The 11,473-nt window shown below is 38.9% G+C and overlaps 2 protein-coding genes across 3 annotated transcripts; one reads left to right on the top strand and one right to left on the bottom strand.

Moving 5' to 3' along the window:
* The first annotated feature begins 663 nt into the window (after positions 1-663).
* Positions 664-9,038, top strand: LOC103373772 (serine/threonine-protein kinase Nek4-like). 2 transcript variants are annotated; one of them, XM_008303758.1, is made up of 16 exons: positions 664-906; positions 1,902-2,168; positions 2,274-2,471; positions 2,815-2,922; positions 3,190-3,344; positions 3,598-3,742; positions 4,452-5,069; positions 5,162-5,212; positions 5,315-5,464; positions 5,765-5,929; positions 6,046-6,112; positions 6,391-6,503; positions 6,780-6,871; positions 7,019-7,236; positions 7,317-7,450; positions 8,291-9,038. In XM_008303758.1, exons 1-16 carry the CDS (start codon positions 817-819, stop codon positions 8,387-8,389), a joined length of 2,670 nt encoding a protein of 889 aa, XP_008301980.1. In that variant the 5' UTR covers positions 664-816; the 3' UTR covers positions 8,390-9,038. The 2 variants fall into 2 exon arrangements, with proteins under 2 accessions (XP_008301980.1, XP_008301979.1); XM_008303757.1 differs by having other exon boundaries at positions 7,314-7,450.
* A 93-nt stretch (positions 9,039-9,131) lies between these two features.
* On the bottom strand, positions 9,132-10,950 carry LOC103373771 (signal peptidase complex subunit 1-like). Its single transcript, XM_008303756.1, has 4 exons — positions 10,805-10,950; positions 10,190-10,249; positions 9,595-9,681; positions 9,132-9,430 (listed from the first exon to the last, which is right to left on the bottom strand). Exons 1-4 carry the CDS (start codon positions 10,838-10,840, stop codon positions 9,305-9,307), a joined length of 309 nt encoding a protein of 102 aa, XP_008301978.1. The 5' UTR covers positions 10,841-10,950; the 3' UTR covers positions 9,132-9,304.
* Positions 10,951-11,473: the final 523 nt, after the last annotated feature.

Raw genomic sequence — 11,473 nt, 5'->3', positions numbered from 1 at the left:
ATTTTTTTGAGATTGGTGCCAGTGCCACTACCCCAAGAAAAATGTTACTAAATGAACTTGTCAAGCTCTTTATAAATACTTTGTTACTGGTTGTGTAAATATCATTAACTCAAACTAAAATTTTTCCAAATATATGCTTTTTTCTAACTTTTTCTTTTATTTACTATAAATTCCCTTTTTTTTTTAAGATGGACAAGTTACCATATATCCATCCATCCATCCATCCATCCATTATCTATACACCGCTTAATCCTCACTAGGGTCGCAGGGGGGCTGGAGCCTATCTCAGCCGACTAAGGGCGAAGGCAGGGGACACACTGGACAGGTACCATATATGGCAACTTTATTAAACTTGATTTGCAACATTTTTTTTAAAGTCACAAAAGTAAAAAATATCTTGACATATCTTTCAATAACAGCCTAGGGTTGAAATTTTCATTTTCCAAGTATTTCAAGGAGTACCCTATGAAGGGTTCAAGGCTCTCTGGGGTGCATTTGCGTCTATCTGCCTCCGGACACTAGGGGTCGCTGTGCTCTCACCGCTTCCGTGTTCGGGTCCACTCGGCTCCTCCGTTCATCGTCAGCGCCGAGCTGCCGGTTGCCTAGTGACGAAAAACTCTCGGCTGCTGCTGATTTCCTGCGTTTTCAAAATCTCATCGCTGGCACTGAGCTAGCGCCAAGTTTTAACAAATAGATTTCATATATTTATCTCGTCTTTACTGCTGGATTATGGGACGAAATAACTCCGTTACTCTTGCCGAGAGGTTCTTGTGACGTTTTTAACGTGCCAGGCCGCGTTATGAAGCGTTTTGACGAATGATGAATAATTATACTTTCATCAGGGTCGTTGGCAAAGGGAGCTATGGGGAGGTGAACTTAGTGAAACACAAAACTGACCGAAAACAGGTGAGAAGCGAAAAGCGTGTGAATGTTTTATTACAGCCTACAGCTGTTAAAACACACAACCGTGCTAGCCTTATATTAAATGTTTTGGAAGAGACCCTAAATCCTGCTAAGTACAGCTAGCGTAAAGTTAGCTAAAACCTCACCGACTTGTTTACGCTGTTGTAGCCTGCATTGTGCTGAGATTTTTCGGGTTGATTAAGCAGTGTTATATTCACATATGGTGAGTGAGACTATATGGTAACATTATTTTTTTATGTTAGTGCAATGTTTGTTGTTACGTACAGAACAGGAACAGTTAGTTTGACAGGTGATAGACGTCATTATGTGTCGACAGTAGCTAATCCCTGAGTAGTCCTTGTGGAGGTTGAGAAAGCATTATGATTCATTTAGTCAAATAGTTGTACTAACTGTTCACCCTCAGGACCTTTGGGGTCTTTTGGACCCCAGGCTATTTGATTTAGGTGACTGGTGTTGTTTTTTTTTTATTTTTAAAGATTTTTTTATTTTATTTTTTAACATAAAAGAGGGACATGTGTCATGCATTTGGAACCAAAAATACTTCAACTTATCAGAAAATGTATTTACCATAGTATAGAAGTCTATAATGAATACACACAAATTTTTTGCACATATTTTTTCATTGGGTCCAATGGATCCAAAAGACTTTCTAGGTATGGCAACATGAAAGTCCTGAATAGGGTTAATCACAGTAGATTCACAATTTACTGACTATCATATCCAGATATTCCCATCCTCCACTTTTGTGTGTACATAAATTCATCTACAAAACCAAAAGTAATTGCTCCTTTAACAGCTTTTCATGGCATTGTTCGTACTCCTCCGTCTTGTGAAATGCATTGATAAAACTTATGAATCCCTGCTCCACAACATTCAGCTTGTATTAATGTTTGCTAAAAAAAAAGATAATGGTAGACAAATACTCAGTGGTTCAGCCTAACATTAGCAAGTGTGTGTTGTTCTTTGTCTTTTTCCAGTATGTTATAAAGAAGTTGAATTTAACCACCTCTTCCAAGCGGGAGCGTCGCTCTGCAGAGCAGGAGGCGCAGCTCCTCTCCCAGCTGCGACACCCCAACATTGTGACTTACAGGGAGTCTTGGGAAGGAGATGACTATCAGCTGTATATTGTGATGGGTTTCTGTGAAGGAGGTGACCTCTACCACAGGCTCAAACAACAAAAAGGGGAACTGTTACCCGAGAGGCAGGTCGTGGAGTGGTTTGTCCAGATAGCCATGGCACTCCAGGTACAGTATGTTGTAGAGTAAAATTCCACTTCAGGTCAAACAGACTTTTTTTCTTTTCATAAGATGAGACACGGGAAGTCACTGGATGGATTTTTTGCTTTTCAGTACCTACATGAGAGAAACATTCTTCACCGGGACCTTAAAACACAGAATATCTTCCTGACGAAAACCAACATCATCAAAGTTGGGGATCTTGGCATTGCACGAGTGTTGGAGAACCAGAATGATATGGCCAGCACACTCATAGGGACGCCTTACTACATGAGTCCAGAGCTCTTCTCTAATAAACCCTATAACCACAAGGTATGTTGATTGACTGCTCTTTATGTTTTTAGGGAACATTATTCACTAATCGTCCTTGAAATTATCCAAGCAGGATAAAGGATTATTCTACCACACACATTCCCTTTGATTTATCAATTTGCACAGTCCATTATATAACTAAAACAGACGGCATACGTATCAAAAAGTTAATAAGAACATAGTAAACTGCACCATAATGCAATGATTTAATCGCACGCAATGAAGTTTAGATCATTCTTAATCCAAAGATTCTTAACTAGTGAAGTCTGATACTTACTGTGTGTAGTTTGTTTGTAGGTGTTCGCTTGTAACTGCTTTATAATTCAGTACATTCTGTGTCTAGTCCGATGTATGGGCCCTGGGTTGCTGTGTGTATGAGATGTCCACACTGAAACATGCCTTCAATGCCAAGGACATGAACTCACTGGTGTATCGCATTGTAGAGGGAAAGGTGGGTTTCATATGTTTGTTTTGTGAGGTATCCAATCAATTTTCTATACAGTAAACTGCACTTATTCAGGTCATATCTAAGTATTTATTGACTGCTGCTACATGTCTGAGTCATTGGTGACTTCAGCCATCTTTGTTGTGTTACTAAACTTACTGCTTGTCTTGTTACGATAGTGTGCTATTTTTGGAATCCTGATCATCCAGAAATATTTAGAAAAAGTAGTCTGACAGTGGTTTATAACATTGTCCTTTGTTTTTTTTTCATCAGCTGCCACAGATGCCCAGTAGGTATGATCCCCAGCTCGGAGATTTGATCAAGAGCATGCTGTGTAAGAGACCCGAAGAGAGACCTGATGTCAAGTTTATCCTCCGACAGCCCTACATAAAACGACAAATTGCCATGTTCCTTGAGGCCACCAAAGAGTAGGTGTCACTGAGAGCAAACTACCTTGGTCTTGATTTTAAATTTCTTGGGAATTTTTATACAAAACTACAAAATCAATACTTTGCTGTCATTTTCTTTCTCTGTATATTTCAACAGGAACAAGTTTTTTACAATCAGATGTTAATTTCTACCCCTCCTTATCCTGCTTCTTGCCACTGTAAGCTGCTTGCATTTAGTACAGTGATCAGTCTTTTTAGATGCTTGTGCTTGTTTTGGTCCTTACTACTCCAGAAAAACTGCTAAATCAAGAAAGAAAGCTGTGGGTGGTAGTGGCGATTGTAAGACCAACAGTGCATCACCTGTGGTATCGTGTAAGCCAAAACCTGAGAAGCAGCCTCCAAGTCCCCAGCCTGAACCTCTTGCCAGGGTAAAACGGGTGAGTTACTGACAAATACCGATACTGGATAATGTATATCCTAGGATATATAATTTTTTATCTTTTGCTAGACGAATAGTAGCATTCAGGTCATTTTGCGCTATACTCATCAAAAGCTTTTTGCTATTTTATTTTGCCAAGTCATTTGTGCTTGTTGTTGAAAACAAAAAACACTCTTGTAACACTCCTTAGTGAAAAGTATTGCTTCCACTTGGATATGGTTGTCGTTGAGGCACCACACTGGCCAAACTTTAACAATATTACTTGTCATTAGTATTACAGTGACATTTGTCTGCACTGCCTTGCAAATACAGAACCATAAGGACAACTGCCATTAACATTTGTAAGCTTGATGAATCGGAATAAGTTTAGTTAAGTTGCTTTTCCAGAAAAAGTGCTGATACCAGGTCACAGTACAGTACAGTATTGGTTAGAAAACAGAAAACGCTTCCTACTGATTTATTTTTTCACTCCACACTGCGAACACTGCAAGCAGTACAAATGTATAAATATGTTGTTGTTTTATATTTAGCAGCAGTATTTTTTAAAATCCATAATACAGATGGCATTGCACCCAGGTTTTTCAAACTGCCATAATCAATTCTGAATACATGAGATTATTTTATATTCCATAGTTATACATAGATTTATTCTGGTCATAACATGTTAAAATCAACCAAATGTTTGTTTGTTTTGTTTTCATCCACAGAAAGAAGACAAATCACAACAGCAAAAAGGCCGTAATGGTTCCACAGACTGCACTCCACTCAACACACCTCCACCCCCGAAACCTTCTTCACCGGATGCTCTCACAGCATCCCTGGCAACTGTCAGCAACATTAACATTGATATCCAATTGCAGCAGGATGATGACCCGGTGAAGAAACAGGTGCACAGGCCCCAGTCTGTTGTGTCTCATCACCAGGTAGCTAATGAACCTGCAACTCACTGTGTGTACAAAGACAGCAGAGGGAGAGGGAAACCAGATCCTTCCCCCCCTCCTTCCCCTGTTAAGCCCCCTCTGAAGTCTGTATCAGGTGTTTGCAGTAGGGGAGGAGATGAAAAGACAGCATCCAATGGACTGCTAGACATTCATCCACAGGGCCCATCAAACCCTGGGGAAACATTTTGTGTCTTTGGGGAGAAACAGGTGTCAGATGTGGATGAGAAGGATGACACCATGGAGTTGCTTAAAGATGCTGATGCACAGAATCCAACTCTACAAAAAATTGAAGAGACTATGGAAGAGAATATGGACAATAAAAATGACACGGTGACCCTTTTCAAGCAAGCTCCAGCAAAACACCTGCATACCTCAGACGTCCAGGTAAGTGCCAACAGGAACAGAACAGGACTGCTGTTGTTTTCTCACAAAGTGATCCTTTTATAAGTCTCACATGTTAATTTGTATCTTTGTAGGACAACCTGGAATCAACTGAAAAGCTGTTAGAGCCATTCCCTTCAACACCAGTGAGCATTTACATTCTCATATACATTTTGTAGACCTTTGTCTTACATTGCCAAACAAGAGATTTTTGCCACAATGGAGAAAATGTACCTGTGTCTGTTTAGGAGCCTGTTCAGAGGGAACCTCCCATGCTAACCAGTAAGGCAGATCGGGCTGCTGCACACCAAACTCCCCTGCACTTCTCATCAGAACCTTTTGTATCACAGCAACACAGAGAGAAGCACACAAGACGGACAAACTGGGACAATGACAAGGTAAACATTGAGATACAGGAGCTAACATTAGGTTGCCATATTATGTGATATTTCAATTATTAGCACTATTATGAGAATGTAACAACATAAGAAAATAGATTATATAATGTACTTTCACTGACTCTACAGTTTGTTTTTTTTTAAAACTGAATCGTATTCCATTTATAAATAGAAATAAAAACTGTGCTAAGATAGGTTAAGATAATGTTTTAACCACTTTCTGCTTCAGTACTGGCACTTACATAGCACTCAGCTAGGCCAATTAAAATAATACTTACATCTTGTTTTATCCTATGTTAGTCCAAGCTGGCTGCTCCAAGACCTTTACCTCTACCTCCTGTTGAGAGTTCAGCTGCAGAGGGGAAGAAGAGGAGCAGGAGGAGCACAGACAGCAGGAAAGCTGCCGTCACTGCAACCTCCACATCAGTCGGTTCCAGCAAGGATGGATTCTTACCACTATCGCATGTGAGAGCTTTCTCCATGACACTTGACATGTTATTGTACAGTGATGTAAATTTCTGAGTAGCTGCTCTGCCCACAGTTTGTCAATGACAGAAAATGTGGGTTAATTTTATTTTCAGGATCGTCCTCTGTCTGCCAGAGAGAGAAGACGACTGAGGCAGTCCCAAGACAGTGCCAGCCAACCAGGTATTCTTTGTTCTATCTGAAAACTAAATGTTTTAGTTGGATGTATAAAGAAACGTCAAATAGAAGTTGTAGTAGGCTGGAATAGAGGCTACAATGAAGAAGAAAATGCAAAAATCAAAACAGTAGTCCTAGAAAATGCACTTTACTACACATGCAGATATGCATTTAATCCCACTAGGAAACAGACATGCACATGCTTATTTTTACTTAAATGTCCTCATAAAAAGGGAGAGTTGATGCTGGATTTTTGTGTTATAATACTTTTCTTGTTTCCTCAGGTGTTAGTGCTGTACGAAGGGCATCTTATGATGTCGCTGCCACCAAGGCTGAGCAGGACAATACCCTAGTTACTCGATCTGTTTCCGACTCGATCACAGAGTGCAACAGTAAGGTACAGTAACTCCACTGACTCTGACATGCAGTTTTATTTAATTCAGTCGTGAAACAGAAGCTGCACTCTGTGAATGTCTTGTGGCAGGAAAAAAGGCTTGCACGCCTTGTCTTTACAGTTCATCCATAAACTACACTGTATTCAACAATGAACCTGGTGCTAGCCTTGTAAGCCCGATGACAACTATTTAATGCAGATTTTGTCTGTGTTGTGAAGCTAATCTGACAGTGTTAAAGTGAATTATAACATGTTTGTAACAACGGTTTTGTATTACAGCAGGATAAGTTGCTGGAGCAAAGATCTGATGAAGATGAGTGCAGCTCATCTACAAGTTCCACAGAGCGTTCAGAGGGAGACTGCAGGGAAAGGTGAAACCATGTACAACGATTAGACTATGTAACTGGACCTAAAATTGTTATCCATTATCTATCTATGAAAGTCTTTACATCAGGGCACTGTTTTCACACTGCCTGTATGAATATACTGTGTAACCATGATTTATTGTTTATCTGCAGAAAGACTGAGTTGAACGACATACATGATTTGGTCCACATGATGACTCAGACTTTAAGAATGGATGTTGGCGACGCTGTAAATGAGGTGGATAAGAGCAGATTTGGTTCCACCGCACTGCCAGAATTTAAACTGAACAGAAAGTACAGAGACACTCTGGTGCTTCATGGAAAGGCTCGAGAGGAAGCAGAGAACTTGTCACTTGGTGAAATACCAATAGGTTAGATGCTTTCATCAGTCTCTATTTTTATCAGCCAGTTTAAAGCTTCCTTTTGTTTAACAAGCGTTTCCTTCCAGAAGGTTCCACATCTGGTCCGGCCAAGATAAGAAGAGCTATAGAACATCTGAGAACAGATGTGGTAAAGGGCCTGGGAGTCAAGCTGTTGGACAGAGTGCTGGAAATCATGGAGGAGGAGGATGATGTTAAAAGAGAAGTGAGTGAAATACATCAGACAATCACATCAAACCAATATAGACGTTATTGGGGAGATGTTTAAAATATTCTGACTTTTTTTTCTTAATCAATTTGATTTGCTTGATTTTAAATGAGTCAACAGGAATGCTGCATTCTCACTATTCATATTGGAGTCATTGCCACGGTATTTATAACAAATCAGTCATTTGACACTAATGAACACACAGGTTGGAAGTACGCTGCTAACAAACTGCTGTTTATGCAAACTGCTCTTCTTCATTCTACCGTATCTACACTGCTTGTCTGATACTGACCCAGATTTTTAACTTCATACATGAATTAAACATTTTCTTTGTAACAGTTTAGATTCACGTTAACATTGAGTGTTTGTTAATTGGAATAAGTCTAACAAATACTAAGTATTACAATTAAGAATTACTAGACTGATCTCTCAGTACAGACTGGTTTTGTAAATACAATGTTACTAGTGAATTCCTCCAATACTTGCCGATGCACAATAAAATTTATTTGTCTGCAAAGTGCAAAACCTACATGCCCAGTCCAGTACCCATACTACCATAAGATATATGACAGGACAAGATTTAGTACATCCCAATACATAGTATGTCAAGTGCAATATGGCAAAAATACCAGGAGGTTCCACTCCATCAGATCACCTATGACATGATGCATTGCACAATATTATTATACAAGCAGTAAGTGCCAAGGGTATGCAAACTGCGTGAAACACTATGTACTTCTTAAGGGCAGCTGTAGTATAAATATAAAGTAAAAAGACAAAGTCGCCTGTCCTTTGTTTCTAAAATGATCCTATTCTGTTTTTTTTTTTTTTTTTTAGCTGTGCCTTCGTGACCAGATGGGCGATGAGAAGTACCAAACTTATGCTGTGATGGTGAGGCAGCTGAAGTTCTTTGAGGACATTGCCTTCAAAGTGTAGAGAACACTGGACATTAGGGAGCATACACGTTTTCCACGGTACTATTTGTGAAAACTTGCTTTGTTCATAAGAGGCATCCATCTTGACAGGAGCAGCAAAACAGGACACTTTTGTCTTTGTGTGAAAAAGGAAAAACTGCTCAGAGATGTGTTTGTTTCCTGTAAAAAGACCACCATGGTTGTGTGGCACTTTCCTCCTGCCTGCATGCAAGTTCTTATTTTTGACTGCAGCTTTTGTCTTGGAATCGTCACTGTCTACACTTGTACAGTCTATTGTATGTAAATGTGTAAAGTTTTTTTTAAACTTCACTTCAGTATAAGCAGACTGTGAAATTAATCCTACCATTTTGAGAATGCCTATGCAAAGAACTTAATCATGTTATAGCAATCTGTGTCTTTCTACTTGTGTAGTAGAACATTCTTATTTATAATGCAAGCAGGAATTTCAATAATTGTTTCACTTATGTTGTATCTTTAAAGATCTCCCTTCTGCTGCTCTACTGTATTTTCTTATACACAAAGTAATGTAAACTAGATTGTAGATATTAACATTTGAATTATTTCTAATAAATCCAAAATGTACTTTTTGTTCACACCTATTTTCTACAATGCTTAAAACCACAATAAAATATTTCACTGATGGTCTCAAAGCGGTAAATGACTAAACAGGAAATCATCCTGCAGAGAACAACTACAAAAAAAAACAAAACAAAAAAGAATTGTAAATAGAATCAAACAACCCATTTATAAAACACAGTCCGAATCAGATGTTTATTTGAAACACAAGGGTCATTATTAACTGACAAACACTGTAATAAAGTTTTCTTTCTAAATGCTTCAAATGTAAATTATGAGGCGAGCTTCAAATTTCCCATATAAAAAGATGTATTCACAGCCAGACAGGGATAGATCCGAGTTATTTGTGCTTCTTCTTCTTGAGGCTTTCCTGAGGTTTTTGGCTGGACTCCCCGCTGATCTCTGGTAGAGCTGGCTGCCAGGATAGAGGATTCTTTCTGTACATCGGCCATGGGGGCAGTGTCAACTAAAGTAAAGAACAGAGACAAAACTATATAATGGTGGTCTGTCCATAAGATGTGTTGACATGGCATATAATCACAGGAGTTATCAGTTTTGCCTAATTCTCCTGCTCTGTGATGTCTATCCAGTACCCGAACTAAAAGCAAACGATACAAAGCAAAAACTTACCACACAAGACACAGCAAAACCAGCCAGGACTATGTACACTGTCCACCCAAACTGTTCAATGATCAGACCATACACAAACCCAATCACCTGTAAAGACAATACAAATGCTGTTAGTAAACTACAAGAATAAATGCAATACTATATATACTGACACAACAAACAGTCTCTAAGGTTTCATTTAATTCTATCCATTCTATTTAACACAGGGGAATAAGCACTTGTTGTTTCAACACATGGCATCTCCACAGCAAAATTGACGTCATGAAACAACAAAGTACAGACTTTATTGTTAATGATAATGGAAAGATCAAGAATGGGGTCATTGCCCAAAAATCTCAAGTCAGCGATGAGTGTTTCCCCCATTTGCATTATGTGCACATGTGACTCTATTGGATTAACTCAATGTTCCAGGTTTTATCATCAGTTTAGCAGGTTCAAAAGTTTTTGAGCACAATTGGGGGACACTAGCACTTTTCTAACCATAGCAACAGATTTTTAACTTTTTCTCACAGGCAGGAAAACCAGACCGTTTTGCATGCATGATAATAAATCTACTGGGGTGTTTCACTACTTTGCATGTGTCATGGTTAGTTACCGCTGAGATGAGTATTATTCCTTGGAAAATCTGTTCAGCCAGCTTCTGACCCTTGTAATCCTGCAACACAATTTAAAAAACAAACAAACAAAAAAAAAAACAACAACAATGAATACAGGTTAGTATATGTAGTGTCATGTAAGGTTAGTGTATTATCACCATCTGAGCACAATCAATAGCTAGTAAATCATAATGCTGCCTGACGGCTTTATTTAGTTGCACTAATGTTACAGCAGGTTGCATACCTACCTGAGTTATACAAGAAAGAATTCACCTGTATAACTCAGTTTACAACAAGAAGTTGCTTTTACTGCCTCAAATATACATTCATCAATACATATATACACATAACGTCCATTGATATAAATATCAGCCAACAACTAACACCTGCAAATATCTCAGGTTAACTGCATACTTAATTTGTGATTTTATTGAATTAGAAGATAAATGTTGGCTGGTTTTGGCTACCGTTAGCCAGCAGCTGTTACCTGTGGGAGCACAGCATCAACCAGCTAACGTTACACAGATTAGCTTTCGCTAAATACAACTGCATGAATGAAACTGCAGCGGGCTAAACTTTATAACTTCCCATAAAATATTCTAATAATCTCTTACCATATGCGTTGGGATGGACTTGAATATAGACAGCATTTTTCCGACAGAAATGAACACACATCAACTGAAAAAATTTGGTTTTAGCGAGACCAAACTGAGGCAGTTCAGCTTCCGGTTTCAAACAGATACGTCGTCGTATAGAGAAGGACCCGTAAAGCCACGCCCAGGAGCACAAGCTGCGCAGGTGCAGTGATCTATAAGTGACAGGGATTGGCTGAAGTACGAGACGTTACGAGGAATCCTTAAATAGATATTCAATGGTTGTGGTGTTACGGTAAACTTGGTGTCTGTGAAACAGTTTGACTGTCGACAGGACTGCCCGTGAAAATATGCAGCTGCTATTTTCTACGCACAACATTTTATGTCAATATTTTTTTTTTGCTTCATAATTCCAGTCATTAAAAACATATATGCATTCTATAATATTGCTCTTAACATTTTGTATTTTCCCAAAACGGAAAGATGATAGCATTTTCAATCAGGCACTCTGTAGACATCTGTTACTACGTGCAATTGTGTTAGCGGATGGGATAAAGTTGTTGATGTTGAGTTGGCAGTTTGGCTTCAACGTGGACTAGTCTTTTCTCTGGTTTCTTCCTTAAACTTTACGAACATTATTTTAAATGCAAGCGTATTAACTCACAGTTAACAGCCGCTAGTTTGCAGACG

Source organism: Stegastes partitus, unplaced genomic scaffold (genome assembly GCF_000690725.1).
Source record: "Stegastes partitus isolate 25-593 unplaced genomic scaffold, Stegastes_partitus-1.0.2 Scaffold2063, whole genome shotgun sequence".
NCBI lineage: Eukaryota > Metazoa > Chordata > Actinopteri > Pomacentridae > Stegastes > Stegastes partitus.
Note: the sequence above shows the minus strand (reverse complement) of the source record. Positions and strands in the feature narration are given on the sequence as shown.

Coding starts and splice junctions, on each gene's coding strand:
- LOC103373772 (XM_008303757.1), top strand. CDS start 817: ATGATGAATAATTATACTTTCATCAGGGTCGTTGGCAAAGGGAGCTAT. Junction 5,213..5,314: donor AGCCATTCCCTTCAACACCA/GTGAGCATTTAC, acceptor GTGTCTGTTTAG/GAGCCTGTTCAGAGGGAACC. Junction 5,930..6,045: donor GATTCTTACCACTATCGCAT/GTGAGAGCTTTC, acceptor TTTTATTTTCAG/GATCGTCCTCTGTCTGCCAG.
- LOC103373771 (XM_008303756.1), bottom strand. CDS start 10,840: ATGCTGTCTATATTCAAGTCCATCCCAACGCATATG. Junction 10,250..10,804: donor AGTCCATCCCAACGCATATG/GTAAGAGATTAT, acceptor ATTGTGTTGCAG/GATTACAAGGGTCAGAAGCT. Junction 9,431..9,594: donor GTTTTGCTGTGTCTTGTGTG/GTAAGTTTTTGC, acceptor TCTTTACTTTAG/TTGACACTGCCCCCATGGCC.